This window comes from Neocloeon triangulifer, unplaced genomic scaffold, assembly GCF_031216515.1.
Source record: "Neocloeon triangulifer isolate White Clay Creek 2 clone unplaced genomic scaffold, ASM3121651v1 ptg000012l, whole genome shotgun sequence".
NCBI classification, from domain to species: domain Eukaryota; kingdom Metazoa; phylum Arthropoda; class Insecta; order Ephemeroptera; family Baetidae; genus Neocloeon; species Neocloeon triangulifer.
Window position 1 is genome coordinate 12,581,218 of NW_026775554.1, and position 24,441 is coordinate 12,605,658.

General features: G+C 36.8%; 1 protein-coding gene across 2 annotated transcripts in view; it reads right to left on the reverse strand.

Moving 5' to 3' along the window:
- LOC132196890 (uncharacterized) overlaps positions 1 to 24,441 on the reverse strand; it is a 74,159-nt gene that overhangs the window by 19,745 nt on the left and 29,973 nt on the right. For both annotated transcript variants that reach the window (XM_059619826.1, XM_059619825.1), the window contains exon 2: positions 1,402 to 1,481. In XM_059619826.1, the coding sequence (XP_059475809.1) occupies positions 1,402 to 1,481 (80 nt within the window). The remainder of the gene's footprint in view (positions 1 to 1,401; positions 1,482 to 24,441) is intronic.

Below are 24,441 nucleotides of genomic sequence, written 5' to 3' on the forward strand. Positions count from 1 at the left end.
CCAGTAACTTCTACAGTGTAGTTAAAAGGCGAATATTGATGGTTTATGTAGTTGAATTTCTAATTCTTAACGAAGGATTATATACAATAATAAAAATTTAAAAGTAAAATCATTTAAATAATAGTTTGAGAACTGAGACGTAGGCATTGCCAAAAAGTTAATTTATAATAGGAAAAATTAAGCTGTAACCCTTGAAATAATTTTGATCTCTAATCAAGTATAGAACGACTTCTAAAATCATCATTTTGCGACATTCCATTTGGTGCCTCTCCATGCAAAATCGCAAGTTTGAAATACAAAGAGACACGCCCAAAAGAAACTTTCTGCGAATTTTGAAATTCAACGCAACTCATAAATATGCGTATACAAAATTTCGCGCTTCTCCGGAGAGAGAGAGGATTATTTCTTGGGCACAGAAACCATGCGGGTGCGAAGAAACAGGCCTTTTCCATTTGACGCGAACGAACGAGCGCCCCCTTTCTGTAGAGCAAACATATCTCTTCATTATTTGCTTGATACAACAGCCTTTCAAAACTCTCTCCGGCGACGAGTGCTCTTCGCCATCCTCTCCACGCTCCCTCCCGTGGCACTTTTTCGTCCGAAAACATTCACTCACGCACCGTGTACGCTCCTGGCCTACGGTCGGCAAACAAGACCGATAGCGACACAGTTTCTACAAAAGTTTCTACTTAGAAACAATCTGCAGAAAGCAAACAAAGTTAATAATTCTGTTAGGTTTTGTCATCAACATTTGCTTTGTAGGAAATTATCAAATATTTTTAACAAACTGATTTTTAAATTGACTGTGAAATTTGATTAATTACGAACCATAATGGGATGGTTTTAAAAAGAACCCTTATTAAAATGTGTATTATGTAAAAAAAAGAAATGAATTGAAATTATCAAAGTTTTTGCTACATTTTTGTTTATAAAATGAAAGAATTAGTTTAAATTCTAGAAATTTTAAATTTTCTCTGCAATGAACTTGGATGAATTTTCTGAAATTATAACTTCCCAAATTGTGATAAAACTGGCAAACAGAAGCAGCTGGTAGTTTTCCTACACACGGAAATCAAATATTAATCCTGCCTAAAAACAGCACCTGGCGGCACCGTTCCGCACGCCAGCAGCGAGCGCGCTCTTGTCAGAGCAAAAATGTGATTAAACTGGAGCGCCCGAACAATGAGCAAACATTTGCACAGAAATTATTTGCACCCCTGGCTGCGAAAGGTAGAGGGTAATATCCGGTGTCGGGCCTGAAAGCCGCTTTACCCAAACGTAAGCTGCGCTCCAGAGCAGTAGAGTCCGCCGACGGATGGACGAATTTATTTCGCGCCAGACAGATTCGCATTATGCTGCGGTCGGGAAAGGGGCAGAATAGATTGAAATAGCGGCACTTACCAGCGTAGGCACCTCCTGGCCGCGGAAAAAGAGACGTCCGGTGTTGCTCGAGGTCTGCGGAAAACCAGCAACTTGCGAAACTGCAACAACATGAAAATTGTATTAGCTTAACTAGAATTTTGTTAATGTTTATATACATTTAATTGCAAAGTTTCTTTGACTTATTTTTTGATATACCATCTGACTAATAATACATCAATCATATATAATTATAAAAATAAAATTATAGAATTTGCCATACACAAAAGAGAAAAATGCAATTCATAATTCATTTAACAGGTACATCAGGTGTAAATAAGTAACGAGAATTTTGTGGGAATTTTCGGTTTCACTGAAATAATTTTAAATGTTTATCTGCTTCATTTAGATATAATAAGCAAAAAGCTTTCATAATTTTATAAAAAATTAATTTAATTTTGAATAAGACAAAATATTTAGCAAAATATATTAAAAAAAAAAAAACGGAACATATAATATAGGGTTAGTGGAATATTTATCTTTTACGTGAATGCTTGTCTAAAGCTGCTCATATATGAATGATAAATATCACCACTATTTTCACTATTTTACTGTAAAGTTATATTATACCATGATGTGTTAAAAAATTCTATCCATCCATTCCAGGAATTTATCATGCGATTAATTTACATCTTTTCATTTTTTAATGAAAAAAAGGTATGAAGTTACAGCGGAGATATTCATGCTCCTCAGTTTCTATAGAATAGGGCGCAGAGGTGGAAATTTTTAATTAATCTCAGGCGAGATGTACTTCAATCATCCAGGTCAAGTGAACGTTCTTTGTTTGTCGACACGAGGAGTAAAAATAGTTAGTTGCTTACTCTACATTAAATGCTCGGTGCAGGTTTTCAAAAGAGGCACGTTTTATGAATGCAGAGTGCATCTCTCTAGAGCGACGAAGAATGGGTTGCACTCCATCAGCACCGGACCAGCCAGCAGAGCTTAGGCAAATTGCTTGTCACGTGTGCCGAGCTGGTTTGCCTAACTCTGTTTTGTTCAGGCGCTCCTCTTTGAAGATGGCCACGCTTGACGTGCATAGAAAAAAACTGTGCTCTCACGGCAGTCTCTCTCATTCGCGTTGACACTCGACTTTAGCATGTCGAGTTGATGAACGGGCTCGGCAGTTTGTTCAGCTGCTCCTCGACGGGAGAGATTCGCGATAAGCCGTGCCTAGGACTTTCTTTGGAATGTTAAAAACTCAAGATTGCAAACAAACAGCACTGAACTTCAGTACAAACCCGTCATAAGATAGACTTCTTATTTTTATTTTAGCTCAATTTTTATCTCATGTTAAATATAATTTTTTTAAATCCCCCAGCAATGATAAATAGCGATGGTCATTTGCAATTGTCCAATTTCCTGCGCTTGACGACTCGATTAAATTGCGCATCTCGTATCGGATGCAGCCAAGAGGAGGGGACGAAAATCCGAATATATATTTCTGCCCGGCGGCACACCCATCACAGCCCTTGTTCCCCGATGCGCCGTGAGCATTAATGCTTGATTATTAGTCTCCACCGCACACGCCGGATAATTAATTTGACAACACCCACCATGTAGTCTGCTGCGGATGCATCTCTACTTCCACGTGCGGTACTAATAGGCTTGGGCGTAAACACAAAATTATGGTCTCAAATTCATTATGTTCACAAATTAGTATTCCATTCTGGCAATATCTCTACTCTGCAATACCTTGCATGTTTCTGCCCATAAATTTAATAATATATTATGCTCCATTACATTAACTTTGTATTGTTGTTTTATCAAACAAATTTACTTAAAAATTTAATATTTTTTACTATTTTTAGTGCTCAAATTTTATTTAAAATAATTTATTTTAAAGCTCATAATATTAAAACCACGTTTATTGATGCAGCGGTTTTGAATTCTATGGAGTAAAAAATCATTTTAATTTAAAATAAGCATTAATTTTTTTTTTTCAATTTTTAGCTGTAATAAATATTCAACCAATTGACTCACTAGTATATTCTATACAAAAGTCAAAATATTTAGTATTTTATTTAAAAAATTCAATAAGACAATTCACAACAATGAAATTGAAAATAATTAAGGCTTATCTTAGAAATGAAGATATAAGCTTAGATTTGAGTGATGGCTTTGGTTCCTGGCCTGTGAAGGGGCCAATTATATCGGGATGTGCATGCGATCTCCCTCGTCAGATTATCCCACACACGTGAAAGCAGATGCGCGAATTTTGGTGTTTTGCCTCCCTGAGGGCCTTATCTCGGCGCATCGCAGGTAAGAGATAGATGCTGCTCGGAATAAATGAGCATCCACACGCCATCAACCCAATTTGCTCAAATCAAATTTGGCCCTGGTGCGCAACTAAATTGCCTGCTTTTTCGAGCGTAAATTACACATTACACGCGGCTGCGATTGAGCAGCGAGAGGGACGTGAAATTACGAGGCAATTTTGCGCGCTTAAATTAGATCGCACCCCATGCTTCGATAATTTTCTAGAATGGCACGTGATGCTTAATTATGAGGAATGATTAAACTCAAACTGAAATTGAAGAGCGCAGTATTCTGAAGTGGAAATTCAATAGAACAGCTAAATATTGATTTAAATTGAACACAGCAAAGTTATTAATTAAATTTGTTGAAAATACTTCTGCAGTGTCATTAATTTATAATTTAATGATTCAATTTCAAATTTCTTTCAACGGTAATTTAATTTGGAAAAAATGTTGGATTTGACAAAAATTATGGAAACTCCAAAAATATTATCTATTTGCTCAATTTGAAGCAAGCAAACTTGTGGATAATTTATGAATTTGGTTTGCCGGCAAAGCACTCACTGATCAGAAACGGATCAGGCGATTGAATTGAGCCGGTGGTGGAGTAACATGTGCGGAAGGAAGGAAGGAAATTCCAATCCATCAGTCGAAAGTCCGTCCCGGCATTTGGCGGGACAGGAATTTGCAATTTGGTTGGCTGCCCATCCGCATTACTCGTCGTTTTCCAAGGCAATAACAAACGAACTCTAGTCGTAATGCGTACCTGCGGATCATTGCCAGGATTATTGCGGCTTGATTGATGTCTGGACTTTCGGGTTATCTGCCCGCTCGGACTTTGGCGCTCTCATGCAAAAAATCGGGGCGGAGTTTTTTTTCCTCTGCGGAAATTTCGTCCTCGAGGCGCTGGTGCCCGGCTGATTGATTGAAGGGATTTTACAACACGTGCGGCGGACGCGAGTAAAAAATAAATTTCAGGGGCGCAGGGCGGCCGGGCGGAAAATGAGCGAGAGCGCTCGCTTCCAGATGAATAACAAAGTGGGCCGTTCGTTGAGCACAAAAGATTGGCTTTTTTATTTATTGCAAACGCTGTTTCATCCTGACGTTTTCAATAAGGGTTCGCATTTCAGATAAGGTTGTAAAAAGTTCCCTTTTTCAATTGCCTTTTTTCATCACAGGCTTTGTCGCGTGCACTTGGTGGAAGTAACGAGAGGAAAATTAAGCCTTTGTAAAATAAGGGGAAATTCTGCCCAAAATTACAAACGAGTCGTTATGTTTGCAATCCAGGAAAAAGTGTTAAAATAACTTTCGCAAACAAGATCTTGCTCCGCCACCATGATAAAATGTTCAACAAAATTTAATTTTGTTATTTGACAAATAAAAATATTTGACTGCTGCAAATTTATTAAATGACAATATAAACTGTCGATTTTGAACTTTTTTCAACTTGTAATTTCGTTAAATTTGATCAAATTCGTTAAATTTTTCCATCTTTAACAAGACTATTTTATCAGTTAAAATTCAAAACACAAATTTCATCTGTTCCTTCTGTAGCAACAAACCATTAAGGAAAATCGATATTTATTCTTGTGTTGCTGCTGGGTTAACCACACGAGGAAAAGATAATTTAGGTCATAAAAAGTCTCCAATGTTGGCGAGTGGTGTTTGGCGTGTAAGAAAGCTGGGGTTAATGCAACATGTGATAAATTATTCGCTCGTTACGGCGATGAGGAACGAAGCTCGGAAATAACGACCGCGACGCTCCGGTAGCATAATGACATCCCGCTCGCTCTTTCCGGTGAAATGCGAGAGCGGTGCAGATTTATTATAATTGGAAATTGACGATGGGACGCCAGCGGCACCGCTGTTGCAAATAAATAAATCCGTTTTTACTCTCACGCCGCGAATCGATTCCCCGCGCGAGAAATTGCGAGTGTAAGAACCGTTCGTTACCACAGATGAACGAAGTGCGACTGGTATCTTTTTTTTCCCGAAGTCGCCGCTCGCGAAAATTGATTGCTGGCATAATGGGATGTTGGATTCTGATCGCAGATGTAATTTGCTTGACCTACATTTCTAAAAAAACTTTTTGATTCATTCTCATTATTTGTCATGTCACATTTTTTGCTCAATGTAAAAGTTTTTCAATCACGATTTTTCTTAAGATAAAACTTTCTTTGTTTTTATAGGTATAATATTTGTTTATTTTTTACGTGCAAAAGTGAGCCAGCGAAAAACTATGTATCCGTAGCAAATCTCTTTTGTTTTGTTTTGTAGAGAAGAATATAATTACGATCAAGGGTAGATTCAAATTAATTTAATAAAAACGGCAATTCCTCGGTGGTTTATTTGAGTTGATTATTGTTTTACAGGAAAAAATAAAACAATATCCTGCTGAGCGATGAAATTATTTGGCAAGAATTGGTACATAAATTGAATTGTAAAAGTGTTCTAACAAAATTGTGTTCAGATTAAAATTTGACACAAAATGTTGATTTTAAATAAATTACTTTTTATTGATAATTTTGGTCAGAATAGAAAAACGACTGGTTTGAGCGTACTTTTCTCGAGAGGTTTTCAAGGTAAAGGTAAATTTTCTGCGAGTAGAAATGCATTTTGGCTTAATTATCCTAAAGACAATAAACGACTCACAAACCCCATTATGGAACTAGCATTTTTTAATAAAATCAACAAAAATGTGTGTATCATTAATTATTATTTTAATAAATATATTTGCGCTTAAAGTACACTTTCCGAGAAACCTGCCACGCCATAAACACGAGATGCAAATAATGGCGGCGGGCGCGTTTTATCGCGAATGCTGTTGGTGATTTATATACGGCGCACCGCTGTATTCGCAACGCCGATACTGAAAAATGAAAACGCGCGTACCGTTCTGCAATGTGTGTGTATGTTTGTAAATAATGTACATATATATGTATCTTGCAAGCGTGCGAGTTTTGCCGTCGACAGAGATAAAAAATAAATAAAATGAAACCCATGGAATCAGGCAATATGTGTTAGCGGTTGTGAGATTTCATTATACCTTGTTTTTGCTTATTAATGGCAAAAGGATGCGTGGTCTGGAATTTTAATCAGAAGCTGTAGGAAAAGTTTTTCTGAATCAGACACTGCCGAATAGAGTCAAGAAGCTAGGTAGGTACGATATTAAGGCTAAATTGGCTTGAGACGAAATTGCAATCCTGCTTGCTCATGTGCGATAAAGCCATGTTTATTCCACGGCCGAGAGTTCATTGAGGCAGAAAAGTTGAACTTTGAAACTTTGCCTCTTTATTCAATGCAGACAGACAAGTTTAGTCAAATCCGTGCCCAAGATTGCCTATCCACTGAATTACCTGATTGAGTAGGAAGTTTCATTTGGTTGAAAAGTTTTAAGCTGAAAAAACAACCATGATTACCTTTTATATGAAAATACTAAAACTTTTTGAATGTTTTATAGAAGTTTTCTAATAAATATAATAATCCCATTTATTTCAAGCCAGTTTCAATACACTTCAAATAATGTATTAGGCCAATCGCGCATAAGATTTAAATATGTCATATAAATTATAATAAATTTAACACCAATTTATCTCACCAACAGAAAGAAACGCAAAAAATGCACCAATACACAATTAAACACTTCTTGATGCAGCATAAAAAAACAGTAACTAGAGCATTAAAAGTGAACTAAATGAAGCCAAGCAGCTGTAATAAGAAACACACCCACTAACAACCATATTTATCCATATGTGTGACGAAAAAAATTGCGAATAATTTACTATTTAAAACAAGAAAAACACAAAAAACGCACTGATACACAAATGAAATATATTTTGAGGGAGCAAAATAAACTGTAACTCGACAATTAGAATTTAAGGAAGCAGACAATCAGCTATAGGAAAAAATAGTCATAATGATAAGAAAAACCGGTGCATTAAAACCGATTGTCAGCTTGAGATTTTGTAAGACCCAGCTTAATTATCAAACGATTACACTGAACCGAATGAACGTGCGTTGCATTTCTAACCACCAAACACGGATACATAATCTGGGGCTCGGAAAAGAGCGTCAGCAGATTGCTGGCCATTCAAATTAATAATTTTGTATAGCCGCCGGCGTGCACGGTTTGCGGAAAGTTTCAACACGGCCCCGGCAGACAGACCCTCGTCCACGTCATTTGTACTCGCTCAAAACCCAAATGACCCTACTCAGAGCACGAGTGTAATTCAAGCAAAAAAGAGTTGGAGAGAGAGAGTTGCTGGTTGCTGGTCTGCAGAAAAGTTAGATAGGCCGATCCACTTTGCGGTCGGTTCATTTGATGATGCAAGGAGAGTGATTTCGTCCTACGGAATCGAATTTTCCGGCCGCTGCAATCAGACTTTTGATTCCCTCCCTGCTCTTTCTCGACCAGCAGGTTGATTGCTAAATATTTCACGCCCGCACTGATGGGCCTCATTTATCAGGGCCCAGTTTCCATGCAGGCCAAGTGAAAGCGAGCGCTTTCCTGTAGAGTACGCTCTCTTATCCCAAGGACGAGTATCGAAATCTGTAAGCCGAGCACGTCAGCGATCCGTCATCAAAAATAAAAAACGTGCGCCACGTCAGCCACCCCTGCATGTTGCACTTCTTGCAAGGTATCAGCACAGCGACGACGCACAGGGAAATGCAATTTGGGAATTCAGAGGGTGCATTGAGACCTCGCTACATTATAAGGGAGCAACGAGGAAGCTGAGATGAATTTTTAGGAGGAGATCTCGTGAGGAATTACTTAAAAAATTTATCAAAAATGGAATTTTTTAATTCTTTAGTTTAGCCGAAATTAGATTTGCAATGTTTCAGGAAATTTTGGCAAGGGTAACAAAATTTTTAGGGATACACGTTTTAACCCGTGGGTTAAATTTTTTTTTTATTATTAAAAAAAATATATATTCATAGAAATTTCATTAGTTTTACTATTTTATTTGGTAATTCACAAATTGCGAGATTGCACAAATTTCATTTTTTCATTTCATTTGCTCTTTTTTAATTCAAGGATATAGTAAATAATTTCAAAACTATTTTTGTGGTATGTGATTAAAAGAGATTACATTAAGTAGAGATTATGTACAAAAATTTCCATACATAAAATAGAGAATTGAAAATATCATGGATGAGGTAACCACTTTAACGTATGAGTTTTGACATTCACCCTTTAATATTTTGTATTCCCCGATACGCAGAGTAAGGTCAATAAAAATTTCTTACCCATAGTAGATTTTCAGCAAAAACAAATACATTCCGCCGATCGAATTTCTGCATTGGTTGGAGGAAAAGCCAAACAGGCACGCAAAACAAACACCGACTCGATGTTTTCACTGCCCTTGAGTGCCTTAATCGTAAATAAAACGCTTCGGAAGAGGGAAAAAAGCTCGGGAGGCCACTTTACAGGCTGGAGTTTGGAAATTTCGCCACCGATAATGCGAGCAGATTGTGTCGCCGCGGCGTTGCAGATTTATCGCACTCCAGGGATTGCTGCAAAACGCGCGGCACTCGCACGTTACTATCAATCGACAGCCACTGAAAATGAGAAAAGGAGAAAAAAATAACAGTTCAAGCGGTTGCTGAATAGTTTCCATCTGATTTAATTCCTTTGCAAAGTGAAATTAAAAGCTGCAAGTTGAAAAAATTAGAAACAATTTTTCCCCTTTTTTTAGCTTTGAATAAGTTTATTCTATACACTCGATGGTTTATATACATAATTTATTTCCAAAGATGAAAGTTACTTATTTGTAGCTTGTAATAATTGTAATGATTAGATTAGTTTGAAATTGAATTATGTTTTAAATCATTACAATAAAATTGGAAGAGTTTCTTCAGATGAATTAAATTTTAGCCCAGATAATAATTGAGTAACATGTGTACCACACAATATTATAATGAATAATTGTATAAATTATAGCATTATTTTCATTTAATTTTTGTGTGATATACATCCAAAAAAACAAATATTTTTAAAATATAAAATAAAATAAAAAAACATAAAAAAATTAAAATAAAAATAAACTGTGTGGTAGTAAATAAGTTAATAATTTTTAAATTTGAATTATTTTTCAACATTTAAGGCTTTAAAAAAAGTATTATGTATGCATATATTATTTAATTTTTTTTTATTATTATTATTTTGCAGGTCAAGCCTTACCTTGTTAATAATTAAGCTGTCGTTCAGCGTTTGGCTCTCTTTTATCCGAAGCAGGCAGTTTACATGGACGCCTCGTTAGAAGGGCGCTCTCTTTCAAGCAGCCAGCCGACTTTGAGCCAGTGCAAAATCTAATCTGCTCAAATTTGCTCAGAAAAGGGCTCGCAAGCAAGCGAGTGACGGCGGCCTACACTTTGAAAAAGCCATTTGGAGTATATGAGGTTTCCAAGCCGAGGTGCAAAAGCCCGAGAGACCCTCCAAAGTCTGCATTGGCTTAGGGTAAATTATTAATGAGCCGCACTCGTAAGATTTCTTGAGCACCGCGAGGGCAGATTTGCCTTTCATGTTTGCTAACACATTCGACAAACACACGACACGTCGTCACGGGATCAAGCACTATTGCGTAAATTCTGGGTCACCGCCGAAAAGTAAATAATGGGACCGAAATAATTGTGAATCCTTGTAAGGACTGTAATCACCTTAGCACGTGCGAAATACGTATTCTCTGGCAAAAGTTTCGCCTACCTGTTCTTGCATAAATCTTACTTAACTGGCTTATTTTCCGCTCGCCGAACTCGAAGAAAAGTTCTTTCCAAACCCAATCCGACGAGAGAGAAAACTCGGTATGTACTTTCTCTTTATCTCATTCGTGTGTCGATTCCCTTTCTTTCGCCAGCGTTATCAAGAGAGAGGCGCCGGCACAAATCCCTGGGATTCGACTTTTCAAACTTTCCTGGAAGTGCATTGAATTTGTATATTCGGCACGCGATTAATTCAGAAAATAAATTGAAAAAGTTCTAACAAAGGGATCTTGCAAAATATTAACAAAAAGTCGTAACTTGGGAGTTTTATCGGCCACCTGTTTAAAGAGACGGTCGTCGCAAGCGAAGCAATTAAAATTGATCACTCAGCCATATTGAGCACTTGAACAGCGCCGTATTTACATCGGGCGCAAACTTTTTTTCCAATGCCGAGAAATTTTAATTAAACCTCTTGCCTGGCGCAGAAGCGGTGTCCCCCGCCTTTGAAAAATCAAATTTTAATAAACGGAACCTGCAATTAACAGCTCTCGCGAATTCATTTCTGAGGCGGGCTGGACGCTTTTGTCTAACGAGCAAAAGGGAGTGATGCTCTCGATTTTTCTCTCTGGCTGTTGATGACAAAGTAATTAGCATCCAACCGAGAAATCGACAAAAACTTTCTCGCTTGCTAGATGGTGGGAAGTTTTCGCCTTTGGAACGATAAAACTTTTCCATCAGTTAAGAGTAAAAAAAAAAAAAAAAAAAAAAAAGAAAATGATCGCAAAAGGTCTGAGGGTCTATTTCAGAGTTGAGGAATATGAAATTTAATAAATTTTTGGTTCATTGATTAAGAATTTTTTTATAAATATTAAATTATTTTTATGTCTTTAATAAAAAACTGATGTGTGAATTACATTTTTCAGTTGTATATTATATGAAAAATCAAACTAAATTGCTGTTTTTATAATGACGTACGTCAATATAAGATATAATTTCGAAAGAGTATGGAGAACTCTCACTGCATAAATTTTTCATTCAGTTACAAGTAACAAGATTCCAATCCTGTAATCAATCCTTTCTTTGTGCCGTTGCCAAAGTGGATTAATTTTTGCATCGTCTTTCCTCTCAAAGATTCACCATTTTTTTCCTTGCCAAAGGCCGGAGATTTTTGTTTTGATGAAAAATGCCTTTGGCGGCGAAAGCTCAGCGAAAATAAATCCCAATTAAGTGAGTCGACGCACAAGAGCATGGTTAATTTTTTATGAGCAGCATGAAATGAATACACACAAATTGCCCACTGAAATTTATTCGAGCTTGAAGAGATTTCTCGTTCTGCTTCCCTCGTTTGCAGCAGCAAATTTAGATGCTGCTGTGTCTCAAGAGAAATATGCTCCCATTTCCATACAGCATGCGTCTCCGTCCCGAGGCTTTTGAATAATTAGCGCTGGAAAGCCAAGAAAACATACTCTACAATCAGAGTGCTGAGAGAGCAGCGTTACTTCTAGGTTTGCTCACAAGACTGTCCCTGTTACTTTGCACTAGAGATAATATTAAGTTAATGCAAGTTGTTGTGTTAACACGGGGGCAACTTTTAGCTCTAATTTTGCTAAAAGCTTGTTGAAACATAGCGTTTCTTACTAAAATTAAGTGTAATATTTTTTTTAATTAAAACTGAATTAATTGTACATTATTCGAAATGAATAAGAAGAATTGCATTAAAGAGGTCAAATCACTAAACTAAATTAGAAAAATTTAAAAAAAAAAAAAATATTAAATTATGCAAGTATGTGTAATGCATATAATCCAATATTAATGCAATATTAATTGCTGTTTCACTTCGATGAAAAATACTTTTTTAAACTATTAAATAAATGAAACAGAAAACAAATTAAATTAGTAAAAAAGAGCTCTTTTGAATTAAAGTTTTTATTATTGTTATAAGTCTTTCTGAACAAATTCAAAGGAAACAAGTGGGCATTTAAATTTTTCACCAAAAATGCTTGTGAGAATTGAAATTTTGTGCTCAAGAGAGGGTGAAAATTACTCGCCTGGCAGAGAACGAAACAAAGCTGCGTTTGGTGTACAGTTTGGCCTCTGGCACGGATTTATGGGCGCACGCAGAATTTAAGCAAACACAAAGTTAGCAACAATTTGAGCCAACTTTCGCGATTAAACGGCGGCCGGCCGGGCGCGCACGTCGGAGTTTTGTTGGGGTTGAGGGCATCAAGGGGCATAAATAAAACATTCCGTGCAGACCCGGCGCTGCGTGATAAATATGCCGCAGAGAAATGAGCCACAAATCACACTATCGTTTGCTCACTCAGCAATTCGTGCATCTCCAGCCTCCCTCACTAGAGACTATGGTAGTCAGCCAGTTCACCCACCACAGCTTTGCACGCAGTTGCAAAAGCTCCCAATTTTCGGAGAGCGCGCGCGGTGCCGAGAGCAGGGAGATGGAGAGGGCCCATATTTTATTTTTGCTCCTTCAGCAGATCTCCAACCATCTGATTTATATTCCCGGCACTCTGATATACTCGCGGATAATACTTTTAAATCCCATTTGATGAAGCCATCAACCCCTAATCAATACTCACTCTGGGAGATTTCATCTCCGAAGCGCATAAATGTAAACATTATCTGGTATGATGTCCTGACTCATAAATCTGATTCATAATAAATAAAATTAATAAATCCTTTTTGTAGGGAAAGTTACAAACGGAATTTAAAAATTGGACTAAAAAAAAAATGAATGTATGAAAAGGTACAAGAGATGAAGTTAAGCTATTTGCAAAGTTTTGAGACACTGCTGGACACACTTGTTGAGGATTTCCATCGATTTTAGGCCACTCTCCACGCCAACTGTGTTGTGCTGGCTGAATTTTCACTCAACTTTTGACTATTACCTGAGACCAAACTAGTTTTGCGAGCTAAGCAAACTTCAGCACATTTAAGTGGCCGAGAACTGTCAGGAATTATGCAGCAAAAAACTTGTGGTATACTCAGCGTTCCCTTCTCATATTCTGATAAGTTTCATCAAAGCAATATTATATTGTCAAGAAAGATCAAATCAATATTGAAGGAAATTGAATTTAACAGAAGCTAAATTTCTATTCAAAAAAGGTATTAAATTTTTGATGGTCAAAGCAAACATACTTTCCTGGGAACTTTCATACCTGCATTATTTATTAGTTTATTGAAATTAATTTAATTTAAAACAACCAAAAATAGCAGACAGTCAATTTTTTTTACCAAATCAACCTGAAAACCACCTTTTTTAAATGCACACCAATTGATCGCAGCAATGACATTCGTGAAAAAGGAAAGACCTTTCCTGAAAGCAAAGCTGAATCTCGACGGACCACACAACGCAAATCTTTCCACCCAGCTTTTAAATAATCCCGAGCTTCACACAGATTTATCCTCCGCTACGCCTCTTTCCCGGAACATTCGCGAATCCGGCTGCAAAATAATAGTGGGAGTGAGAATATCGCATAAATTATAACGAGAGGCGCTTGTTTGCCGCCGAAAATCGATTGCTGCGACCACGCGCTAGGGGTGCGAAATTTATTTCGCAAAAACGACGAAACAAAAGCGTCTCAAATAGCTACGCCAGTCGACGGTTGGTTCCTTTAATAGTCGAGAAAGGTTCTCGCAAGTAAAATGGACGCAGTGCGTTTCTTTGTGTGTAGGAAGAGCTCCATTACTAATAAGACTTGTCCCAGAGTTATTTCAAGCAAAGTTTTAATTCTTTTGGCGGGATAGTGGAAGCTCAGTGGAATGCCAATTTGCTCTCACTTTTTGTTTGAAATTTATGATGCGCAATAAAAGTTTGGCCTGCCTGACCTTTTTATCATCCAGTGTGTGATGAATTTTAAAACATGACTTTTTTGCTGATGATTCATAATTATGTTGTAATGAGTATTTAAAAAAGGGTTTTTGAAGAGAGATGCGAATTTATATAATTAGGCACAGACTTTTATAGTCTCACACTGAGGATAAATTTTTTTTATTTATTTATTTATTTATTTTTTTTTTTAAGATATTTATTTATTTAGTGCAAGTTTAAATGGTACGTTACCTATTATACTTAATCCAGGTTTTTTGTGTTTTGCTTGGATGGATATTTTGTATATTAAAAAAAGTTTCCTCTAAATGAAGGACAAAAGTTGCATATTTCTTCAATATCTCTACTTTGGTACAACGCTTTGAGCATATTGTGAATGTGCCGCTTCACAAATTTCGCAAAGTGTTCTTCTCTCTGCGCTTTCCACTCTCGCACAAAGTCAAAATGCGCCATGTTTACACTGAAGAGGACGTGCTTTTATTTTTTGCCTGGAGCCCAATTTCCAAGTTTCCGCGGCTGTAGCACATGAGGCGCCCATTTTCCCATTAATATTCAAGATACAACACACAAGCATGGGAAAAAAGGCCTGTTGTTGGACCTGGAGTGTCGCAGAGAGAAACAATATAATAAAATCACGCACCCAATTACAATAAAAACAAAATGTGTTCTCGTTTTGGTGCAAATTTCCAGCTATCTGAGGCAAACAAATGGAACACAAAAGCCCGACAGGACGTTATCAAAGTCGGAATTTATTGCCGTCCAGCAGGGCAAAAAGTGTCTACAAGTGAGGGCACATTCACTGCTAGTCAGATATGATAGGGCCGCTTTGAATTATTATATTATACACACACGCCAGGAGCACCACCCTCTGCCAGCAAACCAACCGTAATGCATTCATATTTGTATTAATAAAACAATGGTGTACTGCCAATGCAGCTTGCGAGCGCTGGCTTATATATGTGGGTCGAGAATTGTATTCTCAATGGCGAGACCTTATTGATGGTGATTTGCCATTCTCTGCAGCCACAAAGCAATATCCGTGCGGGCACCAACTGCAAATGTGACCAAATATTTCTAATCTTTGTTGATTGCGGCAGTATCAACTAAAGCTTCCAATCTGAAGCAGAAATGGTTAATTAATTATAGAAGCATATAGAAGGTTAACACATTGCGGACTTAATTGGAAACAGTAAAATTCCAATACTACGATACGTAAGTTTTATTTTTGATTCCATGTCAATTTAAAAAAATGTAATTTTTTTTTTTTTTTTTAAACTTATTTATAATTGTCCAATCTTTAATCTTTTTTCTTCAAATTCATAGATGTAATAAGATGCTAGTTTTTCTAAGTATTTTTATCAATGTTTATGGCTCCCATTATGTCCGTATCATTTGGTGAATTATTCCCGAAGAAAATATAGAACCTGATAAGAACTTTAGATAATTATTTCTGATTTCCGTATATCTTTTAATAAGATCTGCACTTTCTTTAATAAATAATTAAATTATTTTATCTATTTAAAACAAACAGCAAGAATTATTATGATTAAATTTGTGTCGTTGCTTTGCCGAAAATCCTGGTTTCACTTGAAGGGCAAGCAGCAAAATTCTAAATATTCTAGAGCCACTAGACGGATTAATATTTTTTATTGAAGATTAATGTGATATTTTCAGTGTAGAAAATTACTGTTTGACTTGTACAATGAATTTTGCAATGCTTATTAATAATTAAGTGCTTTTAGATAAAAGTTGATGAGCTCGATGAAAAAAATATAGCAAAATGATGCTTTCATCATGTAACATACGCTAATTAGAACGATGCGATCAACCTCATTTCACTATTGATCGATCAAGTCGATGCCTCACTGCATTCAAATTGAGCACTGACAACAGCCAATTTGCCAATTACAACGAGCCGGTGATTATCCATTGCAATTAGTTGCATTTTTCAGTTCAATTAATGGCAAATGCGATCGCTACGTAAGCTGTGTGATGAGGGCTGATAAACCATTGGACTGTTCCGCTGTTTGCTTTTTCAGCTCATTTGCAATCAGTTCTGTGTACATATTCAATTAGTTAAGAATTTAATTCTTGACATTTAATTTGGAGAAATTTGCTTTCTGTGCCCAAAAGTAATGACAGAGTGAGTCGGGTTCCCCGAAACAATTTTCGTCAAGAACAACTTTCTGCTGGCAAAAAGTTTTGTCATAAAACACACACAGAGAGTGTCTTGTCACTATATCTTGTACGTGCAAAGAGCCTCTCAAAATGAGAAATTCCATTCGTCTGCAAGGCAGAGTTAATTAAAATTATTGCGTCTTCAAGGCAGCATCGCGATAACAAGGAAGAAACAAGACTCACTCTGGCAGCACAAACTGCGGATTGCGTCCCAGTTGAGAACAGACAGACACCATATTTGCATGTTTCATTAGCTGCTTTCGGCCTAAAAAGTACACTCGCGCAGCCAAAGTTGGGCTATGCTTATGTATCTCTCACCACCTTGCCAACTCGGCGTATTCTCTTTGCGTGCGAGACTCAAACTATGGGGATAATAAAGTTTACATACATGTTCTCACACAGGAGTAGCGACCGTGGGCTTGAATTTACTTTGGGGCTTTGCTACACAGCCCGCTTTGTTCCTCTTGGGCACAAAAAGATGGCAAAAAATTACGTTGATAATATTATGGTCTCTGTCAGAAAATGAGGCAAAATTTTGCGCTCTTTTGTAGCATTCATACTGCTAATTAGAATGCCAAACTTGTTTTAATAAAATTATTTTTATCTTGTTTTCGGAAACTTTTTGCTAAAGTCTGAATGAACTAATTATTTTGTGTGAGGTATCTGAGCATTCTGTCATTGCCTGAGGTACGAAGATTTAAATTAGGTTAATATTGGATCTTATCTATCATAATATGTTCAGGTTTGAAGCAAAATATGTATTGAGATAGTTCGAAGATTAAGAACGTGCCGGACTACTTGGTGCAGGAGCGGTAAGCAACCAGAACCAGTAATTGTGACAATTTTATTTGATAATGTAATTGTATTCAACAAGGATTAAAATAATCACAATATATTATTCTTTAACCCTTGCTCAACACAAGTAAACTGTTGTATCAATTGATGTATATGTATTTAAATTTTTAAACTAGTAAATATTCGGTTTCAAATATTTTAAATTAAATTACTTTTTATTCAAATTTATATAAATTATAATTATGTAAAATCTTTAAAAATAAATAAATGAATTAAATTTGTAAAACAAAATGTAAAAAAGTATTTTCATGAAATAACTATTGTAATATTTTTTATTGAAAATAAAAATTTATGGCAAACAGGTAAATTATTTTATTTTCTGTTTTATTTTTAACACATATTTTTCTTAATAAATATTCTTCTCAAATATTTATATATATTGTTTTTTAATTTTTTGAAGTCTGCAGATATTTGACTGCATGAGTGGTCATGAAATGCTTTTGAGGGCATCCACTATGGAAAAATGAAGGGCCGCTGAAGGGAAGGCCTAAACGCTCTCAGCGATCGTTTGGCCCAATCTGCCTTTTCTGCCGGGGCACTCGCCCACCCACTGCACTACCCTTTGAGTGGCTCACTCGAAACATCCACCCGGTGGCGTCGGCGGCCTACCTGTGACGGTTCGTTGCGTCCCTCTCTCTCTCTCTCTACCCTCTTTCCTTGCAGGCGCGCGCGTATTTGCCCCGTTCCCGAGGGACTGCTGTTCCGACTGACTGTTCGGGCCAAGACGGGAAAGGCACCCGGCGTGCGTCTACGTGGTCACCAGGCCACAATCAATAGTCAACCTCACTCCCACGGTGAGAACTTTGCCTGGATTCGCAGACGAACGCGAGGGAAACATTTTGAAAATGAATTTCACCCAAATTAAAAAAAAAAACTGAATTTTTTATAAATGAATTCCGTTGAAAGGCTCAAAAGGTCGAATTTTTAATTAAAATAATTTATAGAATTGTAAGTGATCTTTATGATTATGAAATAATTATTATTGTTATTGTTTATTCTTCACTAAAAATAAACGCTATATAAAAAACGCCTAGTATAACATTACAGGCTTTCCTTTCTTATACAAACAGTGCTGATATATCACAGAGGAATTAATGCCCATATTGAGATATATCAAACAATTACAGTAAATAAAAATTAAGGTGATTGTGAGACAAGCAAAAATTTAACATCAGAGAGGGAAAAGAATGTACCCCATTGAATGCATAGAAACAAGCACGTTCAATTTGCATGGCGCATGGAAAGGAAAAATGGCAAATGAATGCTCATGGCTGCGACGACCGTCCGAGCGAAATAAGAATCACGTCGCGAGCATTTACTCTCGTTGCTGAATTTTTCTTTCTTATATTCCGCTCCACCAGCGCTTGTGATTAGATCACGTGTAACTCTAATGACGGCCGTGCAGTACTTTCTTGTAAATTGTAATGCAAATTCCTCTGCGCCCGGAGCACGTGAAGCTTGAAATAGCGAACAGTGAATTTATTATGTGCCTCAGCGAGCAATGATTTGTTTCTTGAACGACTTCAACTATGAACTCTATGCGATTTTTCATTTCTCATGTGCATCTATTGTATTCACTAGAAAAATAGCTAACTGTGGGCTTCATTGGCTATGTTGACCGAGTTTGATCGAAACAGTTTCAAACTCATAAGCAAATAGAACTTTCACGAATATCTTTAATTTCCAACCTCTAATACTCCTTTAAGAAGGGCAAAATTGTTCATTTATTATGTTTGTGATATCTTTTTTATAAACTTAAAGGTATTTGGTGAAGTGAACGGGAAAGAATTAAAAATTTAATAATTCTTGATAATTAAAACCATTTTTTATTTTCATAAGAAAAAGATTTTAAGGTTAAATTAAAAAAGTAAAAAGTATCTAGAAAACTACAAAAAATCATGTAATTTTCTTGCTGTTTTATAATAATAATTTATTATTTTTTTTTTGCCATGATGCCTATTATGTAAGGTGAGCAATTTATTTGCCAATAAAACTGTCGATGAAGTCATATTGCAGGTTTCATAACGGCAAAGTGGCACCGCGTGTGTGGGTTATATTGGCAGTTAAACTAATTGAAAATGCGCCCAGCAGCAGCGAGGCCGGCGTGCATGTGTCACCAGCAAAGTATTTTATTGCCATGCAAGGAGCGGTCCAGTGTGTGCATCGTGGTGCCCCGTGGACGCAGGGGTTCATGAGTGCAGCCAATAATAATGGCTGGATGCACTTCAAAGACTATAAATCGAGATTACGCCGGGAGCACTCATTCGTGCAGAGCAGTGATAGAGTCGGCGGCGTTTTAGCCGCCGGCCGCACCTAATTGCGGCCGAACTTGACGCCGCCTGCCAATTCGCAAACGCAAAATCGATTCGCCGGTAAAAGCATCGGCTTTCAGCTTTTGAGTTTCTAGTTGAATTTGCAGCACCACTGGGAAAATTTGATGTTCTGAACGCTACGGAGCGGAAATGTGTGCGGCTCAAAACTGCCAAACTAGAAAATCAACATTGACGGCGATTTGATTGTTTTGGCGTGTGTACAGGACTCGTTGGCAATTATTGAGTCTTTGATTCAGAATGTTTTATCACCGGTTTATATCAGCCAATTCAGCTTTCAATAAAATCGTGAAACTTAACAAGCAGGAAATTACTTAGGAACAAGTCAATAAAGAAGGTAAGAAATTGGAAAGAAAAAATTTTTGTAATTGAGTGAAACTTTTTTATTGTAAAATTTATTGCTTATATTTTTTTCTTAATTATTATATTCCTACAGTTTTTAATAATACCTTTGAATTCTTCTTTTTTTTACAATGATCTTCGTTTGGTCTCTATTAGAACGTGAAATTAATTTAACTGGCTAAATAAAGAGAATATTAATACTTGAGGCTTATAAGGCCTTTCAATTTAACAATTAAAGAATTTCAAACAGATATTTAATTAATATTTACTTTAAGAAAGAGTAAAAATATAACAATGAGATCAAATAAAGTAAGGATTGATGCATCTTTAAACTAAAACATTTTATGAACTGAGCTTTTTTAAAGTTTTCTTTCATTAAATTTTCGTTGCCCATATCAGAACAGGAGATGCAAACGAGGATTTTCTTTCTCTGCATCTTCTGCTATCAAACTTTATGGCTGAATGGAAAAAAAATTGCCGAAGTAAGATTGCCATGAGCGAATTGTGAGGAAAGGCTAGTGGAGAAGAAAGTTCCACATTTGAAACAGCCCTCAGACGGGCCATTCAGTACCGTCGTAACACTTTACGATGGGCAAAACATCTTGGTTGGCCGCCGAAGTCTCTGCATGTTGGATTGCCATATTTGTATTCTCCGCAGAGCATGTCAACCGCACACAATGCCTGTTTGTTATCTGCGAGTGCCAAGCAACACACGCGCGCAAAGTGCAGCGCAAAGTTCGGCCCTCGGCGCTAACTTGCCTCACTCGCATTAGTCCAACTTTGTGCACCGCGCGATTTTTCTTGGCGGCCGAATTCTCCCGCTTCTTCTTCTTCTGCGGCGAAACGAGGCCGCATTCAGCGCCGCAGACCATATATATATATATATATATATATTTATTTATACAACAACAAAGTTGGCGCAAACTTCGGAAGCAGCCAACGACTTCCAAACGCACAATGAAAAGATTGCCGGGCGCAAACTTGCCCAGACGCGATTCGTGGACCAAAAATGTACAGGAAGTTTGGAAATGGAGAAAAACGATCAGCACAATATAAATTTAACTGTCAAAAAAAGCTTTTGAGAGAAATTAAATATGTTCATCTATGTGATATAAAAATTTTGGTCTGAAACTACTCGAGGTATAAATGAAAATAATGAATAAAAAGTAAAAATTTAATTGATATATTGCTCCGATACTGTTGAAATGACTAAACTTGGAAAGATTAAATTTAAATTTTATGCTAGACCCACGCTGAAATTATCACTAAATAGTCCTAGTGCTTTTATCTTTCGTGTAAATTTACTCTTAAACTTGCGGAGATATCAAGCCTTTCAAATATCAGAAAAATTTTAATTGATAGGTTGCTCTGACACTGAAAAAATGACGCATATTGGAAAAAATGAATTCAAATTTTATGCTAAATTTGGTGTAAACAGACCCACGCTGAATTATCACTAAATAGTCCTAATGCTTCTTCCTTTCGTGTAAATTTACTTTTAAACTTGCGAAGATATCAAGCCTATCAAATATCAGAAAAATTTTAATTGATAGGTTGCTCTGACACTGAAAAAATGACTCATATTGGAAAAAATGAATTCAAATTTTATGCTAAATTTGGTGTAAACAGACCCACGCTGAAATTATCACTAAATAGTCCTGGTGCTTTTATCTTTCGTGTAAATTTACTCTTAAACTTGCGGAGATATTGAGCCTTTGAAAAATCAGAAAAATTTTAATTGATATGTTGCTCTGACACTGATAAAATGACTCATATTGGAAAATTTGAATTTAAATTTTATGCTAAATTTGGTGTAAACAGACCCACGCTGAAATTATCATTAAATAGTCCTGGTGCTTCTATCTTTCGTGTAAATTTTCTCTTAAACTTGCGGAGATATTAAGCCTTTGAAACATCAGAAAAATTTTAATTGATATGTTGCTCTGACACTGATAAAATGACTCATATTGGAAAAAATGAATTCAAATTTTATGCTAAATTTGGTGTAAACAGACCCACGCTGAAATTATCACTAAATAGTCCTGGTGCTTCTATCTTTCGTGTAAATTTACTCTTTTAGTTCGGGAGATATTGCGCCTTTAAAAAATTAGAAAATATGAACAATCAGAATAGGTGTTTTGAGAACTCGTTATTGGCAGAGTAAAATTAAACGTTTCCAACAAAAAGAGTACATATTTAGGCAATTATTGTATAGCAATCAAATGAGTAATTTTAACCATCGTTGTTGCCAAGACTTGTTTACACTTAAGGAGTCTTTTAGATCAATTAAAAGAGAATCCAATTTTTCTAATGTATATATATATATGAAAATTATTTGTCAAACTTATTTGTGTTTAAAACACTTGATTAACTGTGGAAAATAAACGTAATTGAATTGATTCACATTATCAAAAAGATTTTTTAGAGCTTGGCATGACAATCGGAATTGACTTCCGAGTCATTAAACTCCTTGAAAAGCTCCCTTGTCATCAAAAGCGCATTAACTTTAAAAAAAGGTCGATTGCAACATCCCTAATTGCCGGCAGAACAAAGTTTTCTCGTGGAAAGTAATGAAAAAGAGACCCTCGCCAAGTCGGTTCACTGGTAATCGGAGCAAAAGTTGGTTTAGGTTCTCTCCTTGCTAATTACTAAAGCGCAGCTCTTAATGAGCTTTTCACATAAAACTCTGCCAACTCTTTGTGACAGCGACGCTATTTTTCCCCAATTACCGACCAATTGCCGACGTACCCGTGCTCTGAAGAGTACGATAAAGCGATTATTGTCGCGTACAAAAACATTTTTGGTATTACTTTTTTCAGTCTAACGAGCTGATTGCGAGATAATGGGCATCGGCAGCAATAGGGTGTGTGTATCGATTGATAGCTCGCGATGGGAGCTCGTTCAATTTCCGCTTATTTGAGTGAACAAGTCGATCACTGGCAATTTTTTACTTCGAGACCAGTGGGTGCCTTAACGATGGTGCATCCAATCTCGGTAATTGTGATAAAAAAAAAAAAACGTATTGAAACGGGAGAAGAAGCTCTCAATTTCACCTGATACCATTGATTATTTTTTCCGCGTTCGTTTCTCATAAATTTTAACAAGGAAAAAAGAGCTTTTTTCTCTTTACGACGACGGCAAGAGCTAAAATTATGAGTCATTTAAAAAGTCTCATTTGGCACGGCTCCTGAATTTTCCAGGCTGGTGAGAATTGCATACGCAGCGGGCGAAACAGCATTTTCCAGCATGCGGGGGTGGAAAACTCGGAGGCAGATTTCCTTTATTTGTGTTTCTCTCTCTGCAAATTTCGGCTAATATGAACAGCGCCACGGTTTTTATTGTTATGCTCCGTGTTTGCCGGCGGATTGCAAGCAATCCTCGAAAGTAAAATAAAAGCGCACGAGAGAAATCACAAACTTGGGTGCGTGAGGGAGGGGCAGACAGCAACTTTGGCACTTGTTTTCAGCAACCCTCCCTCAGGATAAACTATATGCAGCGCGTCATGTTGAGAGCCGAGCCTTTTTTGCTGCTGAGCGCCTGTCTGATAACTTTGTAAATTTATTCCTTCAATTTTAGCCGCACAGAAAAAAGAGAGGGCGGTCTGTGAGTGAAAAAGTTTGCGAGAGTAAACTAATAAAGTAGCACCGGCCACGCATTATTATCTGGGTGCGTCTCTTGCCTCCACAAAGAGGATCTAAATTATAGTAGACAATCCAAAAGTTTAGAGTTTGCTCAATAATGCCAATAAAATATAAATTGATGGAGCTAGGTGCAAATTTTTATTTTTATTAACTAGTCACTTCTGTAAATAATTAAAATTAAAATAAATAATATGTATTAAATTTATTAAAGATTAAAAAGTAGCAAAATGTTAAAATGGCCAGTTTAAAAATTCATTATAATTATTGTAATTCATCAGAAAAAATTTATCTTACTAAAAATCGTTCGTTCTTATTTCAATTGAAGAGTGACTTTTCATATTCTACAAGCGTACGTTGAAATCCGCTGCTTTGACAAACCTGATTGCGCGACTAGAAATGAGACTAGTTTGCATGCATTGTCTCCGCCAGCGCACGGCACTGACAGCAGAGAAATCGCGGACGTTTAAAAGTCAAAGGAGACTAACAAAGAGTGCATTTAAAGCTCTCAGCGCCGACTATATCAACGTCAAAGCGTTGGATAAAATAAAGAGCACGCCAAGGGAATGAATGTGAATTGATTTGATGTGTCTGTCGTCGTCGGCCGGGCCGCTTGATGTCAACCGCAGATGGAAAATTGATGTCATTTGGCAGAATAACTCGGCAAATGATGGCGAGCGCTCCAGAGCAAAATAAACGTTCCCGCGCGGAAATAATAAAATTTAGGAGCGTATATTGGTCGGGGCACAATAAAACTTGATTGCCACGAATGTGCGGTCGAAGTTCCGCGCAGACTGGTGCTGCAAATTTTTCGGCACATACACCCGTGTTTTGACATTCATTTTGCAACACTCATGACCGGCGACCCGAATAAATTTGCC